Source organism: Microtus oregoni, unplaced genomic scaffold (assembly GCF_018167655.1).
Source record: "Microtus oregoni isolate MIOR12 unplaced genomic scaffold, Mior012 000001F_ref0000356, whole genome shotgun sequence".
Classification (NCBI taxonomy): domain Eukaryota; kingdom Metazoa; phylum Chordata; class Mammalia; order Rodentia; family Cricetidae; genus Microtus; species Microtus oregoni.
Window position 1 is genome coordinate 65,210,146 of NW_024543060.1, and position 21,390 is coordinate 65,231,535.

The window sequence follows — 21,390 nt, forward strand, 5'->3', positions numbered from 1 at the left end:
GCTTTATTAGACCATCAGGTGTTTTAGACAGCCAAAAAAAAATCACAGCTTCACAGAGTTAAACAAATATAGCATAAACAAAAACAACACACCTTAAAAAAAATATTTCCAAACAGGAAGAGCTTCTAGAAAGGAGCTGAGGGTACTGGGTTGGGGAGGGAAAGGCTGGCAAGGTGTTTGTTGGACTGAGGAAGATATATTTGGAACAGAGGTTTTACCTAAACCTCTAAGTCCCCTGGTCTGAATAAAAGAGAAGCTCGTCTGGAGTCAGTGGTAATTAATCAAGAGCTTTTCTTGGCTCATTCTTCCCTCACCTTTCAGCTCAAAAGGTGAATTCAGACTCTCCATCAGAATTAAAACGAGCAAATAGACTGCCCCCTGACCCCTCCACACACAGTTAAGGCAGGGTGGCACATACCTGTTATAGAAGCACATGGGAGAAGGTCATCCTAAGGAATTTAGGGAGTTTAAGGCCAGCTTAGGCTATATAAGACCTTCTCAAAAATCCCATGGAACTGGAGAGAGGGTTCAGTGGGTAAAGGCACTTGGTGTGCAAACCTCATGATCTGAGTTCTACTCCCAGAACCCATGAAAAAAAATGGAAGAGAAAGGTTGTGGAGAAAAGGGAACACTTCTGCATTGCTGGTGGGAATGCAAGCTCGTACAGCCCCTTTGGATGTCAGTGTGGTGATTTCTCAGAAAATTAGGAAACAACCTTCCTCAAGACCCAGTAATACCATTTTGGGGTATATATAAAGGATGCTCAATTGTGCCACAAGGACATGAGCTCAACTATGTTCATTGCAGCTTTGTTTTGTCATAGCCAGAACCTGGAAACAACCTAAATGTCCCTTTACCAAAGAATGGATAAAAAAAATGTGGTACATTTGCACAATGAAGTACTACACGGCAGAAAAAAATAACGACAGCTTGAATTTTGCAGGAAAATGGATGGAGCTAGAAAACATTATTTTGAGTGACGTAATCCAGACACAGAAAAACAATTATCACATGTACTCACTCATAGGTGGTTTTTAAACATAAAGCAAAGAAAGCCATTCTACAAACCACAATCCCAGAGAACTTAGACAACAGTGAAGATACTAAGAGAGACTTACATAGATCTAATCTACATGAGAAATAGAAAGCAGAAAAAGACAGGATCTCCTGAGTAAATTGGGAGCATGGAGACCTTGGGGGAGGGCTGAAGGGGGAAGGGGAGCAGAGAAAAACGTAGAGCTCAATAAATATTAATTAAAAAATGGAAGAGAAATGACTTTACAGGGGTAACCTCTGACCTCAGGTGCCCTCCATCATATACACATAATAATAATATAATAATTAAAATACACAAAAAATGCTGGCTCACCATATTCCTGATAAGCATGCATTTTGTAGTAGGATTTGTAAGGTAAATGGCCTTCAGGTTTGTTTGTGCTTCCAGTGATGGCTGTTTCAGCTGTAGTGTATTGTTTCTGTTGCGCTTACTTGGGTGCTCTCTTAGTGTAGAACTGAAATTTTTTTATTCATTTATTTTATTTATTTATTTTCATTCGGGACAGGGTTTCTCTGTGTAGCCCTGGCTGTCCTGAAGCTCAGTCTGTAGACCCGATTTGTTAGAGTGATTTGTTTTCACAAGAATCCACTCAGGCTTCCACAAGAACTGTCTTAGTCCTTTCTGAACAAATACTGCTCACAGCCTAGAAAAGGTCTCCCCACTTCCCAGTGTTGTCACACTAGGTATTCCCCAAACTTACATGAATCCTTGGGGCCAAAGTGCAGCTAAATCACAGTAGCAGGGTGTTTATTTTATTTGTGTGATCCTTGGTTCTTGATATATAAGGTTGGCTTGCATGTTGTAACTAATAAATTAGTTTTATTCCTATAAACTTTGTAAATAGAGAATAACTTGTTTCAACTGTTGCCTTTATCCTTTGACAGTCTGAGGATGATGAGAAGCTGAAAAAAAGGAAGGAGAGATTTGGGATTGTGACAAGTTCAGCTGGAACTGGAACCACAGAGGATACAGAGGTGAATTAAATTTAGAATGCTTCATAGAGTTCGTCATACAATCAGACAAAACCCCACCAATGTCAAGGCTTTCTGTGTGGGGGTCAGAGGACAACTCTGGGAGTTTCGTTTCTGTGATTGTGAGCTTATTCAGGTGGGCTGGCTTGTGGGCATTCTGGAGACTTGTCAGTTGTCAGGCTTGCTTGACTGACACTTCCACTTATTTCCTCGTCCTTCTAGGACTAGTGTATGTGGGGGGATTTCTCTGTGTCACCCTGGCTGTCCTGGCACTTTCTCTCTAGACCAGGCAGGTCTCAGAATCACAGAGATCTGCCAGTCTCTGCCTCCTTGGGATTAAAGGTGTGCACCACTAACACCCACCTTTCCTTTATGTTTGTTTGTTTGTTTTCATTTTTGGAGACAGGGTTTCTCTGTAGCTTTGGCGCGTGTCTTGGTATTATTTGTAGACCAGGCTGACCTCAAACTCACAGAGATCCACCTGTCTCTGCCTCCAGAGTACTGGGATTAAAGGCGTGCGCCACCACCGCCTGTCCCCCCTCTCTGTTTTTTGAGACGGCCTCTCACACTGAACCTGGATGTCACTAATGGGTTAGGCTGCCTGGTCAGTGAGCTCCAGGAATCTACCTATCTTCCCCTATCCAGTGATAGCTTTACAGGCACAGTCCTCATGGTTATTTGTACAGTAAGCATTTTACCAACTGGACAATCTTACTAATCCTTAAAGTTTCTTTATAAATAAGTATATATGCCATGAAAATTATAAATCAAGAGCTGGAGAGATGGCTTAGCAGTTAAGACCACTTGTTGCTCTTGCAGAGGACCTATGTGATCCCCAGCATGTACTTCGTGCACATAAATGTATGTAGGCAAAACAGTCATGCACGTAAAAGAAATCTAAAAAAATTATAGTCAAATCAATTTTTGCTCTTTACTAGGGAAAAAAACTAAAGGAATCTGTAGACTTTGCTGTACTGAAATAAAACACTTTATATTAAGTTTATTGATTTAATGAGATGAGCTTGCTTCAGTTCTGCTTAGAATTATTTCTTATGTGGAAGCTGTCAATAAGCCAGGTATTTCACTGAGTAGGTACATTGGCTTCTCCAGGTTAAAGAGGGTGGTAGGAACAGTGGCTTTGGTTGGAAGTCATTGTCTGTCTGTAAGGGAGTAATAGTTCTGAGGCACTTGCAGTTTACATGGGCCAGAGGAGTTTTGTCTCATTTGAAGGAATTATGTCATTAGTTCAAGTGTAATGGGCTTGTAGTATATTCTGCTTTTAAAAAAGCTGTATCAAACCTGCAGTGTGAGTTAACTACAGAAAACATCCCTCTGTTCTGGGGCATAGTTGAAATGAACATAAAGAACACAGAACTTTTTCTATGTCACTCATGGCTCATTTTGTGCCCTCTTCCCTATACTGCCTTCTTTAAGAGTTGCATAATATACATAACTTCTGAGCCCCATTTGTAGTCCCCATATGACACTGGTAGTTAAGTAGATATCTATCTGAAAGTAACTAGGCTACCAGTTATGTTATGCTAGGTTATGCTTAGAGGCATCACAGTACCACTTTACAAGATGAAATCTGCTACAGAATATTCAGACATGAGGGGAAAGACTCCATTGAAAAAAAAAAGCAAACCGGTTGTAGTGGAGCATGCTGGTAGGATTTGCTGTTGGAGGCAGAGGCAAGAGGAACACGTGTTTGAGGCTACTGGTAGTGGTGGTGTGCACCTTTAATCCTAGCACTAAGAAGGCAGAGGAAGGAGGATCTCTTGAGTTCAAGACCAGCTGTCTACAAAGCTAGTTCTTGGAAAACCAAATTGGGCGGGGGTGGGGGGAGATCCATAATAAGGACTTTCTTGCAAACGTCCTTCCTTCTCCAACTTACTCTTTCTGCATTGAAGAGTCAACTTCTCTGTGAGCTAGAGGCCTAAGACATAGCTACTGCCTCATTGTAGCTGCTCTGTGGATAGTATTGCTCACCGTTGTCCACTGAAATCTTGCATTTTCTGCCACTCTTTCCTTCTCCATTTCCCCTTGGTTGTTTTCCCACCTCACACCCTATTTATTTAACCTTTATTTTTATGTTATATTTTGTTTGTTCAACCTTTGTTTTTATGTTATGTGTATGGGTGTGTTTTGTCTTCATTTCTCAACCTTTGTTTTTCACGAAACCTCCCTATTTCTGACTGGATAGCTGGAGGGATTCAGGAATAAAGTCTCTGGCTTGAAGTCAGTGGTTCTCTTCTTGGGCCTTTTGACAGTTAATGTGGGTTTGGGTTAAAGCTGACAGAAGCTTAATCTTGCTATTGTCTTGCAATCTAATTTTTTTCTTGCTTTTTCATTACAGGCCAAGAAAAGGAAAAGAGCAGAGCGTTTTGGGATTGCATAATGAAAAGTCCATGCTTTCTGCCCCACAGTGGTTTCCATTTCTCAAACTCTTGTTGGTTTTTATACACACAACCTACACACAGTCATGTGCCTCACAGTGAGGAAGTGTGTGCCTTAGATAGGTACATCCTTAAATTCCAGCAGCAGTTTAATTTAACTGCTACTCTGCATTAAGGTTGTTATATTTTTGTTTTTAATTATTTTGATTATTAATAAAAAGAGAAAGAAAAGAGAACATGTGTTTTATTAGGTGCTCCTTTAAATTCCTAGAGCCAGATTAGACCACACAGGGCATGTCAGTGGCAAATATTAGGGGGAATTAACTGCAATGCCTTTATGCCCTAGGAAAGAAGATAAGAAGATGGAGCCTACCTTTTAAGCTTCTTTCTTCTCTTCTTCATACTCAGAGATATGCTTTTATTTATTTTTCACGATGAGGCCAAGTCCCCCAAAGCTTGAAATAGCCAGATGTTAGTGGCACCTGCTTCTAATCCCAGCACTCAGGAGGCATAAGCAGGTGGATTTCGGAATTCAAGGCCAGCCTGGTCTACAAAGTGAGCTCCAGAACATAGAGCTACCTAGAGGGCTACATAGAGAAACTCTGTCTTGAAAGAGCAAATAAATAAATAAGTAGAGGTTGACATAACCCATTGAGATGATATGGAGGAAGTGCGAGAGATTTTAGGGAATGTAAGAGTGACTGATAGTCTTCTGCTTTAAGTTAAGCTTGGCTGAATAAAATAGGATCTAAATGGTCTGACATGGTACTCTCTGGTTAGAGCAGAAGTCAGTGTATGGGAGCTTGGTGGTTATAGCTCAAGAAGGCAAATGGGCTGGCCAGTCCTTAGGTAGGAGAATGGAAATCCAAAGCCTGACTGTATGTCAGAGATATTACGTATTGATACCTAGGTCATTGGGCCATATGTAGAACAAGATGCCTGGTTTTTGTTTGCATCCCCTATCCCAGTACGGGGGATCAAACTTGGCCTTGTACCTGCTGGGTAAGCACTTTACAATGTCCCAGCCATGCCTGCACTTTCTAGTGGGGCTTGTGGGTTAGTTTGTCCTCTTCTGTTGCGGAATGCTATTGCAGCCACAGCAGTGATGCCTTAGATATCACTAAAGTTTACTTTCCTTTCTGGAAATCATTTGGTTGTCTAAGCAGACTGCTTGTTTCTCTAAGTTATATGCAGATCTGACACTTGCTACTTAGCCTTTTTGATAAGTTAATAGAAGTCCCCTCCCTACATCCTTTTTTTTTCCCTCCTGGCCTGAGACACGCTGCTGTGTCGACCAGGAGGCCTTGAGTCAGCCTTAGAACTGTGATTACAATCAGGCACCACCACACCTGCATGGGTTTCTCGTTTCAGTCTCTATGTTTCCAGATCAATAAATGCTTGGTTTTGGAGATTTCTTTGGGAAGATCATGAAAGTTACCTTACTTGAAAACTTTGCTGACATAATTAAACCTTATGTTGCTGTGATGTAAATCCTCATCCTCATTTCTACCAAAACCCGGCTGGTTTTGTGATTAATCGAGAGTTCACCCTGCTAACATTACAGTCTTGTGCCATGGAGCACTGCAGATTGAAGGCCAGCTGGCCCCTGCATCAGTCTGCCTCCTAAGAAAGGTGGGAACCTAAGTTTAGACACTTGAGGAAAATTTCAGTGGCGCCATGGTGAACAGAGAAAAAGGTTACCCATTTATTGTATAATTTGTCACCTCAGCCAAATGATGTAATTGGATGAGGTTCTCTTCCCATCATTCTCTTCTGCCGGCCCCACCCCCTTTTTTACACAAGACTGTAACCTCCAGTTAATTTTTTCCTCTCCACAGTGTCTTCATCTGAAAACCAGAAAATTGCTGTTTTGTATTAAGAGTATAGGTTCATTAGGATTTATATCTCAGAATGATTATAAATAAATAAATATTGAAGAAATAAAGTTGATGTAAATAATATAATGTAGCAATATAGGTCTTTTAATTTGGGGGGTTGGTTATTGTTTTTTTATTTTGAAGACAGGGTTTCTCTGTGTAACAGCCCTAGCTGTTCTGGAACCTGCTCTGTAGGCCAAACTCACAGAGACCTGCCTGCCTCTGCCTCCTGAGTGCTGGTATTAAAGTTGTGCACCACCACCGCCCAGCTTTATTTATTTATTTTTGGGACAGGTTGTCTCTGTGAGGTACCTCTGGCTGTCCTGTAAGTCCCTACTTGGACAAGGCTGGCCTCTAAAACACAGAAATATACCTGCCCCTATATCCTCAATGTTGCTATTAAAGTCACTCCTGGTATCTGTGTTTTTGCTGTTGTTTTTGTTTGCTTGCTTGCTTTTTTTTTTTTTTTAATTTTTTTTTCCAATATAGGGTTTCTCTGTGTTGACCTGACTGCCCTGGAACTCGCTCTGTAGACCAGGCCGGCCTTGAACTCAGAGATTTGCTACCCTCTATGCTCTGGGATCAAAGGTGTACACCACCACAGCCCTGCTCTGATCTTAATCTGTTTATCCGCCATAACCTTGCAGAGACACACTCAATTTAACCTCAGATTCTCTCTGATCTCTCCTACCCCTCATTTTTGAGGTGGTATCTCACTTTGTAGCCCAGGCTAGTTCTAAATTCACAGCATTCTTCAGCTTCAGCCTCCTGAGTGCTAGGATTATTTGTAGTGGTGGAATTTCTACCATGCCTGGCTAAGATTCTTTTATGGTTTTACTTTTATGTGCATGTGACATATATAGGTGTTCATATGGGTAGGTATGTGTGCCTGTTGAAGCTAGTAGTCCAATCAGGTTTCTTCCTCGATCACCATTAATTTATTGAGACAGGACCCCTTACTGAATCTGTAGCTCATTGATTTAGCTACACTGGCTGGCCAATAATTTCCAATGGTCCACCTGTCTCTAACCTCCAGTTCTGGAGTTACAGACAATACTACTAGACCTGGCCGGGCGATGGTGGCGCACGCCTTTAATCCCAGCACTCGGGAGGCAGAGGTAGGCGGATCTCTGAGAGCTAGTTCCAGGACAGGCTCCAAAGCCACAGAGAAACCCTGTCTCGAAAAACCAAAAAAAAAAACCAAAAAAAAAACTAGACCTGTTTTTTTTTTTTTTTTTTTTTTTAATGTGGGAACTAGGAGTCCAAACTCAGGGTCTTTATACTTGAGCAGCAGGCATTTGCTTACTAATCCCAGGTCCTCTTCTTTTAAGGTATAATCATTGTCTTTACTTAGTTTGCTTTACCCAAATCTTAAACCAAAACCCAGAGTCTGATTTTGTACCCCTGACCTGCCTCAAACTCACAGAGGTCCATCCGCCTCAATGAAAGGTGTGCACCACCACTCTTGGCTTTTCCCAAGTCTTTTATGGTGCTTCCCAAATGTGTAGTGGTTTTTTTTTTCCTTTTAATTAACCCTTTTTGTTCCACTTCTCCAGCTGTGCCTACATTGGCCAGAGGATTCTCTTAACTTCTGAGCATCCTGTTGTGCCCTTTAGTCATTCTGCACAGTGAGCATGAATAGATCACAATGCCTATGTTTTTACTCATTAGAGCCTAAGTCCGTCTGTTTGACTAGACAGTCCTCTAGGTTTGGGGCCCAAGTACTGCTCTTCATCCCCCAGTTGATGCAGCATCAACATTCCCCTGGAGTTCTTAAGGGTTTTGGTCATTGCTATAGCCACAGTGAGGACTGGAGCCCTTAGCTGTGATGTTGTACCTTTTTATGGTTCTGTCCGCCCTGAGAATGGCTGAAAGCAAAAAGGCTGGAAGCTTTGGGGTGAAGACTTTAGGAAGAAGGAAGGTATGAAAGCAGAATTTCTTAGTCTTTGAGACTTGTTAGTTGGCATGAGAAACGGAGGAAATCCAGATAGTTGAGATAGGATGGCTTTTTTTTTTTTTTTTTTTTTTTTTTTTGAGACAGGATTTGTGTAGCCTTGACTGTCCTGTCTTGAAACTCACTCTGTAGACCAGACTGGCCAGGAACTCAGAGATCTACCTGCCTCTACCTCCTAAGTGCTGGGACCATTCCAGCTAGGATAAGTTTTTCTTTTCCTCTTTTTTTCTTTCTTTCTGAAAGGGGGCGGGGTTAGACAGGGTTTCTTTGTGTAGTCTTTGCTATCCTAGACTTAGCTCTGTAGACCAGGCTGGTCCCAAACTCACGGATAAGTTTTTCTTAACTGCTCTCTTGTACAAGGCCTCCGACAGGGGCACTTATTTTCTGTTTATTAATCCCTCCAAAATCTAACCTCCCTTCTTGAGGCAAAGTCTCTTATATCTTATAGCCCAGGGTGACTTCAAATGAGCTATGAAGCAAGCTGAGGGTGGCCTTGAATTTCAGGATCTTTCTGCTTCTCCCTCCCAAGGGCTTGGATTACAGGCTTATGCCAGCACGCCTGGTTTTGTGTGGTGCTGGGCAGGAACTCCATGCACACTAGGCACACACTGTCAGCTATGCACATTCCCATCCGTAAGCTGAAAGACACTGGAAAAGGTTCCACGCTCAGCCAGCCCTTTGGACCCAAGGTGTTTCTCAGCTTTCTCACTTCTGTTGTCCCTGAATTCGGTTTTCCACCTTAATTTAACTACAGATTAAATAGATTAAAACATGTTATTGCATGTTAACTACCCGGCTTTTATTCCTTGTTCTACCTTACTACTTCTGGATCCTGATTTGGCAAGTTACTTAATTGCTCTGTGACTGTTTCCAAACTATTGTGAGGGCTGCAGTGAGAATTCAGTGATGTTAGCGTGTACTCAGCACACATTCCTGATGGAGTTTACATAGTGTTAGCCCTGAAGTCTACCAAAGTAAAATTGAGATCTAAGATAAATGGGGACATCTCCCCCCCCACACACACACACACCTGGACAAGCAGGTTCCAGCTAGAGAGTGGGGGTTGGGTGGTGAGTGGCGTAATCTGGGCCTTCGTGTATATAAATGCAGTCTGGCTCCTTTAGGGGGCACATATATGTGAGACCAAGAGACCCCCTTAGTCTAGCTCATTGGCAGAAAAGCCTTAATGGAACTAATGGGACAGAGAAAGCCAGGTGGCACATTGAATCCTGTGACTCAAGCAAGATTAATGTCTTAGGAATTATGCTGTGGGCATGTGGGAGTTTTTATAGTGGATTCAATGTTTGGAACACAGAACTACAGTGGGGAGCTGCCAGCTTGATTTTGGGAATACTCTTAAGGCAGCCAGGATTGGAGGACTCTGTCAGATTATTTTAGAGCCTAGACTTTTCATTCTGTGCAAGAAGGTGTTTTGTGATCTTTGGGACTGTTTTATGTCCAGCTCTCTGAAGAACTCGTAAGTCATCTCCCTTTCCCAGTGTCTGTCCATCTTGTCATCCCCCAGTGCCCTCAGTGAACTCATCTGAGTCCCTTGTTCTCTCAAAGCCTCTCTAGTTCTTAGTCTCGCGGGTGCAAACGTGACGCTCAGTTAGGGAGAAGAGCTCACCACTGAATTCTAAACTCTTTGACTGCTTTTATTTTTCTTTTTTCAGGTTCAAGTGCTGGATTGTGTCATGTGACCGTTCCAAAACTCAGAGCACCCTATGGCCATCTTTGCCCTCTGTCACATAACTTGAAAACTGCCTGATGGCCTTTTGCAATGGTTCCTTCCTAAACCTTGATGTCAGTGAAGAAGTCCTTTCCTGGCATTCCAGTGCCCCTGTCAGCCCATACTCCTCAAACACCCTTAACAAACAAAGGCAATCACACACATGATGTAACAGATACACAAAGTTAAGAATTACACTAATAATGAATGACACTTTCAGAGGGGCACTGGCTAGTCCACACAGGTAAGGTGTGGGAAGTACCAGCTCCCTCTGAATTGCTAGGCCATGTCCTCAAGCCTCTTAGGGGATAGAAAAGACCAGGAAACTGAGGCTTAACTCAGGTTTGTATTCATAAGAGAACCTTTTCCCCCTGGAAAGGTATTTACTTGGTGGTGATAAAGAGGCAGTATTTGAAGTTTAATGCCCCAGCTCTCTAAACTATAGTAGAGAAGTTTACCTGATAACCTAATGATCCGGCCCTTACCTTTCCCAAGATCAACAGACATTTGACCTTGGAGGAAAGCATCTTCTCACTGCCTTCTATTGCTCTCCTCCACCAAGAAGTGTGGTTGGCGGTGATGGTCAAATGCGTCTTGTTCTTTAAGATGGGGTAGAAAAAGAGATGAAGAACAGGACCAGAGAGAGGCTTGGGACTAACAGCTACTACATGGGAAGTGAGTTGAAAGACTTGACAGCCTTGTCCATTCCTTGTAGGAGACACCTCCTTTTCTCTGTGAGATAGGAGTTAGGTACCAAGGATAGTCACACACCTTTTTCCTTCCTATGGTCTGGCCCAAGTGAGAGAAGCATGATCTCAGGAAGCACAGACCTCGGTTCAGTACTTTTCTACGTCATGTCTGGCTCTACTCATGATCATGTTGCTGTAATCTCCCCCTCTTCCCCCATCCTCTCAAGATCTTGTCTGGAGCCAAAAGGCCACAGGTGAGGTATGGTTAGGGTGTGGAGATTTCAACTCCTTGGCTTCAGGCATTGTCCAGCTGGGAGGCAGAGGGTACTTGTGCTCTGAAGCCTGACTCCTTTGAGCCTCACGTCTCGTCACCACCATTGTGGTGCCCTGGTTATCTAGTCCCACAGCGAGAGGTATTTTATGTCCATAAAGTGCCCGTGGTAAGTGCTCAGAATTCATCTCTTGGCTGTGGCGGGTGCTGCTGTTTCTCATTCCATCAAGGGGAAGAAACTGAGGCACAGTGAGTCCAGAGGAGGGTGGGTTGGATTGTGGGAGGAATGAATGGGCCCAGGTAGTGACTTGAAGTGGCAGCTAATCGCTTGCCTGCTTCCTAAGCCTTCCAAACCAAGAATTCTCCATCCTCCCATCCTCTGCTGTAACTGGCCTTGTCACATGCCTGTACTGTCCCATCCCTGCTGTCAGATACTGCTATATTCCAAAAATAAAAGATAAAATTATAGACACTCTTCTCCCTTGTTCTCCCTTCTTCCACCCTGAGCTTTGGGGTTGGGGACTAAAATGTCCCCTTCAGAATCCCATCCACTTGGTCTGCTGGCTGTACTCCCTAGCCTAGAGCAGTGATTTGGATTCAAATGCCCTATAACCTTCAGCCTCGTTACTATTTTTTTGACCCTTAACCCTTCCCAGACCTGGGGGGACTCTGGGATCTCTAATTTTTATTGACCTGAAGATAGAGGCTGAGAGCAGGGGCATTCCACAGGCTCTTTGGTCTCTTGGCTGAGGGGCATTGGGGATAAGCAGGCTGTGCCCTCTGGCTAATAGTACCACAACTAAGGTAGGCCTGAGGGGTAGCTTAGTAGCTCTCATAGATCTGGATGTTGAGGTTCCCCTCCCCCCAGCTTTTAAGTCTGAACTTTTTTCTGTTTCCATGACCACTCAGCTCAACCCGTTTGGCTCAAGAAGGTTGGTTAGGGTGATTATGGGTTTGAAGCTTCCATGTGTCCACCCTCTTGCCCTTTACTCCCATTCCCAACCCTGGAGGCTTAATACAAGTGCTTAAGGAGGTTGGTGTTGGGGAGAGCAGGGTTTGGGGAGTAAGGGACCAATGGGGCACAGTGGGCAGGGTCCCTCCTATTCCAGTAAAGCCAAATACCAAAAAAAAAAAAAAAAAAAAAAAAAAAAAAAAGTCAATAAATAAATAAATAAAAAAATTCCCAGGTCCTTCCTTTGCCCCATCCTTATTTCACTTCTGGCTACTGTTGGAAGGAGAGAGGGAAGAAGCTAAGAATGGACTTGATTTACTCCTACTGAGTTGTCAGGGGAACTCCCCAGTCTCTATCAAGCCTCACCTTGCTGGTAGAAGAAAGGAGGCTTGGGGCAGGGCTTTCATTTTACTCCCATTTCAGTCTCTTTCTCCTTGTCTGTCTTTAGCCTCTATTCCTTTGCCTTCTCAGTGTTGCTCTGTTTGCTCCTCTGTCTCTATCCTTCCATCTTCTTCCTCTGTCTCTACATCTCGTCTTCTTGCCAAGCCTTCTCACCTGCAAATCTCAGGTACATTCCACCCTGACTGCCCTTCCTTTCTCCCAGCCCTTAACCCTCCATCCCCACCTGCCTCCCTCTGTTGTATTGCACACTGCTTGGTCAGGGAACAAGGTGTGATGTTCATGGGAAGAGGTGGAGGGCACTCTAGGGCTTGGGGGAATGGGGACCAGGGCTGGGGTCTTGGGGAAGGGTCTCTGAGGGAGGCATCCACTGTAGCCCACACCTTAGGAGCAGCCACAGCGATCCACCACCATGCCAGGGATCTTGCCGTAGATAATCTGCTGCTTGTCATTGAAGTAGAGCATGTTGATTGGGGACATCTTGGTAGGGGTGCAGCAGGGCCCAGCGGAGCCTCTTGGATTGGCCTGTTGCACCAAGTGGGTGTGTGGATACTTTTGCATGAACATGTACTCGCACTGGCCGGAGCAGTAGTTGGCCTTGTAGCGTTTAGGTGCGATGATCCAGTCCCAGCCAAAAGCCTCAAAGTCCACGGTGAGAGGGTATCGGCAGCAGCGGGACTCACCCGAGTGCTCATCGCAGTCCAGGCCCAGGTTCCGCCGGGACCTTTTTGTGTTCTCTAGGACTCGAAGCTCCATGAAAGGATGCTGAGGGTCAGGGAGAGGGGAAAGAGATGTGACATAGCCCTGAACAGTTTCTCTTATTTTCCTACCTGCATCTCAACAGGGGCATCAGATCAAAAACCACTGACATCTTGACTTGTTCATTGTTCCCACCGACAGACCTACCCACTTCTCTTGCCATCTAGCTATCTCTTCTGCTCATCTTCCTTTCCTGGCAGTGTGACCTCATCAGATCCTCATCATCAATGGCCAGGTTCTTTAGTTTTGATTCGAGGTGGAATCTTACATAGCTCAGGCTGGCCTCAAATTTTCTATGTAGCAGAAAATGGTCTAGAACTCCTGATCCTCCTGTCTGGCCTCCCTACTGACAGGATTAGACAACACCACGCCCAGACAAGGGTCAGTTTTGTGTTCCCACGGGTCTCCCACTAACTGACACCCTCACCCCAAATCCAGTTTCAGTTTTCAGCTGTTACCTGGCTTAAATCCCTGAAAAGTGATAGTTTGCCACTCCACCTCCTCTGGAATTAGTTCCAGGCCCCAACCCCCACATTCCTGATCTACTTTTTCTAACCCCCATCTCCTGGGGACAGGTTACACATATCCACCACCACTTCAGGCCCCCTGCTCACCAGCCCCTCAGCTCCTGGCCCAAGGGAAGTGACAGCCAGGTCTGTGCCACTGGGATCAAAGGCGTTGATCTCGATGCCCCAGTTGCTCTGTGGCTGGCGAAACCAGCTGTGTAGCACTTGCTTGAAGTCGATGCTCTGCCAGTGGCCGGACCGTGAATGGAGCTCAATCTTTAGTGAACGGATACGGATATGACGCCGGCCTCCACCCCCTCCCCCTGCGGTCCCTTCCCCAGTTAGGGGTTTCAGTCGCAAGATCTGCAGGTAGACTGTGGCTGGGCGGGGCACAGGCCGAAGGTACACCCACAGCTGGGCCTTCAGTACCTTTGTGAACATCACCTTGGGGCTGAAGTGGAAATGGCAACAGAGAGGGCTGCCATCTGTCTGCACTGCAGGGTCCGCTGATAAGAGAGAAGGGGGTACAGCATCAGCAAAGGGTGTTTGTGGAGGGGTTTAGCAGCTGTGGTGGCTTTAGCAGATTCTTCTCAGCCTGTCTTCCATGCTTCTTTACCCTTCTCCTGTTCCTATCTTGTTAGCTAGTATGTCTCTGGTGCCTAAAATCATCTCATCTATAGGATAATAAATTTGTTAGGCCCTACCGATCTATACCCATCCTCTCTACCATTTCTCCTAACACAGAGGATCTATCTACCAAATGACCCACTAAGGTGCTTACTCAGTCTCCCTCCATCTGAAGGCTTCTTGGCCTCTGTGCTTCCCAGTTAGTCTCTAGCTCTTTCTGAGTCTTTACTGTTCTTCATAGAAGCTACCTCTGTCTACAAGTTACCTTGCCCTGGTTTGTCTCGTCAGCAGGTGGAACCTGGCAGCCCCCCTCACCCCCCAAAAAAGCAAAAAGAGGCATCAGAGGAAATAACCCAGCGTTCAGAGAGATGGAGTGTGGGCTAAATTTATAAAGTAAACCAGAATTCAGATCTAGGCTCCCTATTTGCAGTAGCACACCTTCCAGAATGGAACGACCAGGCATTCCTCTCTCCACTGCTGCTTCCTCATCTCAGCTGCTGAAGGGAGGAAACTGCGGAGTGTCCTGCTCGTTCAGAGCACCAGAAATAATACTTAACACACCAAGGCAACTATAAGCAGTCATCTTTCTACCCTTGAGCTCCCTCTGGTTACTCAGTCCAGTGCCTCTAAGTCTTTACGAAGGCTCCTTGTCCCAACTTTACTTCTCACGGATGGTTCTCAATTCATCCCTTTGCTTCTGTTCCAGCTCCCTCCTCAGTTTTCCTTAAACTCTTTCAGTCTTTGTTGTTTTGAGGCAGTTTTGCCAAGTATCCATGGCTGTTCTGGAACTCACTAGCCTCAGCTCACAGCAGTCCTCCAATCTCATCTTTCCAAGTGCTGAGATTACAGTATGTACCGTGATGCCGAGCTCTCCCTAACCACCTAAGTGTGTTAGAGATTACAGTATGTACCGTGATGCCGAGCTCTCCCTAACCACCTAAGTGTGTTAGAGATTACAGTATGTACCTTGATGCCAAGCTCTCCCTAACTACCTAAGTGTGTTAGAGATGACAGTATGTACTTTGATGCCGAGCTCTTCCTAACCACATAAGTGTGTTAGAGATTACAGTATGTACCGTGATGCCGAGCTCTCCCTAACCACCTAAGTGTGTTAGAGATTACAGTATGTACCTTGATGCCGAGCTCTCCCTAACTACCTAAGTGTGTCAGAGATGCCCTAAGTTATGTGTCCTTTGGCCAGGCATACCCATTCTCACTGTAGATAGGAAGAATGCAGTGAGGGTTTTCCAGGGCCATGTAAGTTTGGTGCTGTCTAGGCCCTTACCTGTCACACCCAAGAATTACCACCTGTACAGTCATGGAGAACGTAACATCTGTTGTCTCGGGTTAGCTCCCCATCACCCCAGGAAGAGGATTCTCCAAATGTGGTGAGGGAGAAAGTACTTAATGACTAAAATACTCAGAACACGACACACCATGTCCTTCTGCAGCGTCTTTCCCCTTTGTTCTTCCAGTATCTGCTCCCATCAGGTAGAGTAGGGAAGAGGAGTGGACGTTCAGAGGTTAGGAGGGCAGTCAGAGTGACAAGCATCCAAATGCATATCCCATCTAATTGCAGTGTGGAGATTTGTGTGTGCATGTGTATGTGTTACTGGGGAACAAACCTAGGGCCTCACACCTGCAGGCAAGCACTCCACCACTAGGCTACATTCCCTGTCTCTATTTTGAGACAGAGTTGCCCAGGCTGGCTTTGAGCTCTATACTTGGGCTTTGAACTTCAGAAATTCCTGACTCAGTCTCCTGAGTAGCTGGGATTCCATGCAGGCACCACCAGGTCCAGGTAGAATTATCTGTTTCTTGCCATCAGAGACTTATTCCTCTGAGGGTCTATACTTGTCCTGAGCCTGTTTTACCATCACTGTAGTTCCTGTGCCTGCCATCGTGCCATATGCTGAATGTGAGGTTTTTCCTAGACTCTTCCCTGGCAGCAACCAAAGTCAGTTTAACCATTGCCTGGCTTGCCGCCCCGTATTTAACTCCCCAGTGCGATACAGATAATTCTGTGCATTAAATAAAGAATGTGACAAATAATAATAGCTTCTCCATAGATGTTCACTTCATAAACCAAGCAGCCCACTTAAAGCTGGGACAGGGTGATGTGATATCCCTCTCAAGTCTGGTTCCTTTGGACAAGGGTTCCTCTAGCTCTCCACATATATGTCTCTGTGCACATGCAGACAGTCAATGTTTCTAAGGGACAAGATGTAGGGAAGGGAGAGGTTGGAGATAGTAAGATAAGAGTGAAGAGATTGAAGGCAGGCTAGAGGGCTGCAGTAAGGAGAGGAAATGTTTGGGAGATGGAGAATACTGGGTGGGCTTGACTGGAGTGGCAGGGGTTAAGAGGGCAAAGGTAGGAGAGAGTCAAACCTCAAAGGGTAGAGATGATAAGGTGCAGAAGGAACAAAGAAGCAGGTAAAGCTACAGAGGGAAAGGACTTGAGAGTCCCCAACACCCATTTAGGCCCAGCTCTGGTGGGGAGGGGAAGGGGCCACATCTGTGTTGGATTGATTTGGTTGGTGGCAGGCAGCAGGTCAGGTTTAGTAGGCGGTGCTGATGGGGGAGAGAGGTCATTGCACTATTTTCAGCAAAAGCCCAGCCCCCTCTCTGCTTACAGCCTCCACCCCACCACTCACTCTCTCCCAACTCAGGCTGGATGGCCCAGGGGCAGGAGGTTGGGCGAGAGGGCAGGGGCCTCTGAGCGAGCTCAGGAGAGACAAACTGAGGGGCTGGGCTTGGCTCCCAGAAGAGCAGGGGGCTGGGTTCCCGGGGATGAAGACAGGGGTGGGAGAGTGAGAGGGTAGAGGGAACTAGGGCAGGCAGAACCGCCTCAGAAAGGTGGGGGCTGGGGTCCGGGGTTGGCTGGGGGAGGGGAGGAGGGGGAGGGGAGCAGAGGCCATCTCTGCTGACAAACACCTCCCCCGATTAGCAGAGCACAAGTCTCTTATTAAAGCGGGTCCCTGGGGATTAGACTATAAAAGTCTCTTTTTCCTTTTCCCTCTCTCTCTCCCTCCCCTCCCCTCTACTCCCCCTCCCTCTCTTAAGGTCGCAGCTACACTCTTAAAGGGGAAGTACAATACCTGGTTTGAAACCCAGTTCCTGGATTACCTAAAGTCCTGGAGTGGCATTAAAATGGAAGTTAGGGTGAGACCCCAGCCTCATCTGCTGGTGCACTCCCGCCCCCAGGCTAACCTCTACTGCCCAGTTTAGGTATTGAGTCCCTTCACTTGCTGCTGCTCCCCACTACCAGAGTTAATTCTGGGCTCAAGCCTTTTGGTTAAGGGGTGCTAGGAAGAGTGAAGGGCAACAGGAAGCCCACAGCTAGGCCACTCACCCTGGAAACACACACTTTACATCACACAGACCAGAATAGGAAAATTTTAGGTCATTCATAATTTCTCTACAACTGTTTTCTAGATAGAATCCTTTCCCCACCCCTGCCCTATTCAATCTCAGACTGACCCTGGTTTCCAAAAGTAGAAGCATTAAGAACATGGGAGACTGAGAACCCAAGATCAGATCTCCATGCCCTCCTCTCTCTCTCTCTCTCTCTCTCTCTCTCTCTCTCTCTCTCTCACACACACACACACACACACACACACACACACACACACACACACACACTTCCTGGTTCTTTGAGTTTTCTTTACAAGCCTGACCAAGTTGGAGTTGAATTCTGCAGAAACTGGGAGGCAATGCCAGGCACTCAACCTTCCAGATGTACACCTGGGTACCTCTACCATGGGGGTGGACCACTAGGATTTCCCGCAGCCCCCAGCTTTTTATGACCCATCTGCCAATAAACCAGTCTCCCCCACCCCTTCTGTTCAGAGCCATAAAACCAAAGGAGGGGGGCTTGCCAAACCACTAGGGAATAGAGAAAGCCTGGTTCCCTGAAGTTGGGGGGGGGGGGGACGACAATCGGTGGGGGAGGGGAACAGGGAGTCACCTGACCCTAGGGAGAGCAGGCAGTGGGGGCGGTAGTATTGGCCTGGATTTTCCAGGCCATAAAATTTCAAAGCAGCTCATGTCTATTAGAGTGTTCATCCTCCGTTTGGCCAGAGGCTCGGATGCCTGGGTTCTCCCATCCCCCTCATCTAGTTCTTTCTCCCTGGGTCTTCTCTGGCTCCAGCTGTGGGTAGGACGGGGAATAAGGGACAGAATACTAAGGTGAGAGTAACCAAACGATACTCATTAAGTCGCAAGCGCAGTGGAGTGGAGTTGTTCGAACTCTTTCTGTACCAGGAAGGAACAGCTCTTCAAGCTCCTAGGGGCTACCCAGCGCCAGATCAGGTGCAGAAAGAAAAGATGTCAATCAGAGGGACACCAGGTTTGGGTCCTATGCCTGTGGGGGTTAGAGGAACCTCAGTTCTCCGCAGCCTGGTGGGCGCCTTACAGAGCACCAGGCAGGGAGCTGGTGCCGGTGCCAGAGCAATAGGAAGATGGCACTGCGGCCCAGCTGGGACTGCACTGGTCACGGAATCTACCCACCTAGCGCTTCAAGGAGAATCACTGTTGGGTGCCAGTTTCTGGGACAACTTCAACTTGACTCTTTTTTCCGCACAAGGGTGGGAAGCAATATCTCACAACCTGCCCAGTTTGGCCAACCCCCCAACCCCCCACCCCCAACGGGGCGTGCACTCAACTCCGCTGTCCATCTTCACTGTTCGAAAAAGTTGTGTGGAGTGGCCCGGCTCCCCAATCCGTCAAGTTTTTGCAGAAAGGGCTTCCGGGTCCTTCCCGAGATTGGAACGCACCGCGCGCACCCCGTAGCCCACTTACTCTCCTGGGCCATGCTTATGACCGTCTCCGTGGTAGCGTGGTACTCGTCCTCTTCCAAGAAGTCCTCGGGTTGCAGCGCGTCGCCTTGGAAGTCGTGCAGATCCAGGATCTGCTGCAGCGGCGGCGCCTTAGGCAGCAGCTGCTTCACCACCTCCCGGCTGATGTTGGGCGCCTCCTTGAGCCGCAGTTTGCTCAGGATCTGCGACTTGATGCTCTCCAGGCGCAGCTCGCGGCTGTGCTGCCGCCACACGCAGACGGGGCAGCCGTCCGGCTCCGGCGAAGCGGACGGGGCCGGCCGGCTCGAGCGCTCCCCCCCGACCCCGGCCGCCGCCGCCGCCGCCGCCGCTGCCGCCGCCGCCGCCGCGGGGCCCTCGGCCGCCTCCCCCCGGGGCCGCAGCTCCAGGGCGAGGAGCAGGAAGCCCAGCAGCAGCGGGGCCGCGAGCACCATGCTGCAGGGGAGGGGAGGAGGACTGGGGGGCGGGGACGCCGGAGTCCCGCGGGGAGGGGGCGGAGGGAAGAGGGAGGAGGAGGGGGTCCGGGCGGCGCGGGATTGGGGGCTGCCCGGCCGAGGGGGGGCCGGGGGCCGGGGGCGGCGGGCGCACGGGCGGGGCGGGCGGGCGGCCGGGGCGGGCGGCTGGGGGGGCCCAAGCCCGGGCCGGGCCCTTTATAGCCCCGGCCCCCGTGTCGTCAGCGGCCGCGATTGGCTGCGGAGCCAACAAAAGAGGTAGCGCTGTCATCCGAGGCGAGAGAGGGAGCCGGAGAGAGCCAAGGAAAAGAGAGAGAGAGAGGGAGGGAGCGAGGGAGAGCACGGGCCCAGAGAAAGATGAAGAGACCGAGCGAGAGATGAGGGGGAGGGGGGAGGCCGGGAGGGACCGAGTCAGAGAGACCGGGGACAGACGGAGCGAGGAGTAGGGGTTGGGGGTGGGGGAAGAGGCAGATCCAAAGAGACCCAGATAGGAAGGGAAGAGGGAGAGACAAAAGAGAAAAGAAGTCACAGAGGGGAGAGATTTAGAGAGCCAGAGCAAAGACGGAAAACCATCAGGGAAACTAGTGGGACAGTTAGAGTAGAGAGAGTCGGAGACAAAGGTGGACCGCGAAGAGGGGCGGTTGCCTAACCGAATTCTACAAACTCAAGCAGGACAGGGCAGGAGAGGTGGGCAAGGGGACTGACAGAGATTCACTACCGTGGGGGGAGAAGTAGAGACTGGGAGATAGCTTGAGGGGAGCCCTCGCAGGTGCAGAGAGAAAGAGGAAGAGAGACAAGTCCGTCGTGGTGGGAGCGAAGAGAGAGACACCAAGGGGAGGAGGTGGAGATGGGAACAGCCTCAGCTACTTGAGGTAGCCCAGGATGGTTAGGGGAGCCATAAAGTGAAACATCAGGTTGCCTTAGCACAGCGAACCCGATCGAGGAAATTAGGAGAGGAAAAGGTCATGGACAAACGGAGAAGTTGGGGAGGTGATGGCAAGTCCTGAGATAGGAAGAAAACTAACGGGGAGAGCCGTGAGCGTGAAAGTGGGGTTTAATGGAACAAAGGGAGTGACCGGGCTGGACCGGGTGAGAGCCAAGGGGGAAAGAGATGAGACAGGACTTGAAAGTGGTGCTTGAAATCTGGACCCCTGCGTTCCCAGTCATGCCTTTGTTTTACATGTATGAAAAAGAGCTTGAAGTTAAAGGCATCAGGGTGGGAGAGGTCTATATGCAGCAGATGCGTGAGTGGAGCCAGCGAGCTGCAAGGGACCAGCCTTAGTCTTCAGGTGTGACCCCAAGCATAGCCAGACAGCAGGACAGAAGAAGGAAGGATGCCAAGTGATAAAAGGGCTTCAAGGTGGTCACTAGTGCTGGGTAACTTTCCCCAGACCTCAGTTTCTCTTTCTCTCCCTCTCCCCTAAACTCCTCTCACTCCGTTTCCCGTTTCCCCATCCTCGTTTTCTTCTTTGAGGCAGCGTCTCAAATGTATCCCAGGCTGGCCTCAAACTCGGCTATCCTCCTGCCTCAGCCCTGAGAGAGCTCTTTGCTTAGACACGCCTTGCCCTGTGTCTCTGGAGATCCCTTGGCAAACTGAAAGTGTTTGGGGCTTGGGGCTTGCTCCTCTGCCATGTCATGTATGGCTCACTAATAAAAAAATGAATAAACTCTGGTAGGAAGGCCCATCACAAAAAACTTAAATAAATATAAAAAGTATAAAACTCACTATTGGGATTCTTAGGCCAAGAAGAAAGCTTTTGGTTTCCTTTCCAGAATCAAAACCCAATAAAATATCATAAACTGGGCATGGTGAGTCATGCCTTTAATCCTAGCACTTGGGAGACAGAGACAGGCAGATCTCTGTGAGTTTGAGGTCAGCCTGGTCTACAGAGTGAGTTCCAGGACAGCCAAGGTGACAGAGAGAGACCCCGTGTCTG

At 47.6% G+C, this 21,390-nt stretch overlaps 2 protein-coding genes across 5 annotated transcripts in view; one reads left to right on the top strand and one right to left on the bottom strand.

The window, feature by feature from the left end:
- The window catches only part of LOC121460756 (SAP domain containing ribonucleoprotein), a 58,310-nt gene extending 53,653 nt beyond the window's left edge, over positions 1-4,657 (top strand). For both annotated transcript variants that reach the window (XM_041671309.1, XM_041671301.1), the window contains 2 exons: positions 1,942-2,031; positions 4,385-4,657. In XM_041671309.1, coding sequence (XP_041527243.1) covers positions 1,942-2,031; positions 4,385-4,426 — 132 coding nt within the window. In that variant the 3' untranslated portion in view covers positions 4,427-4,657. The remainder of the gene's footprint in view (positions 1-1,941; positions 2,032-4,384) is intronic.
- Positions 4,658-8,469: 3,812 nt separating this feature from the next.
- Gdf11 (growth differentiation factor 11) lies at positions 8,470-19,480 on the bottom strand. Of its 3 annotated transcripts, none has more exons than XM_041674212.1 (4): positions 18,988-19,480; positions 14,005-14,066; positions 13,669-13,836; positions 8,470-13,060 (listed from the first exon to the last, which is right to left on the bottom strand). In XM_041674212.1, exons 1-4 carry the CDS (start codon positions 19,433-19,435, stop codon positions 12,680-12,682), a joined length of 1,059 nt encoding a protein of 352 aa, XP_041530146.1. In that variant the 5' UTR covers positions 19,436-19,480; the 3' UTR covers positions 8,470-12,679. The 3 variants fall into 3 exon arrangements, with proteins under 3 accessions (XP_041530146.1, XP_041530137.1, XP_041530133.1); XM_041674203.1 differs by having other exon boundaries at positions 13,990-14,066; XM_041674199.1 differs by having other exon boundaries at positions 13,669-14,066.
- Between the last annotated feature and the right edge of the window lie 1,910 nt (positions 19,481-21,390).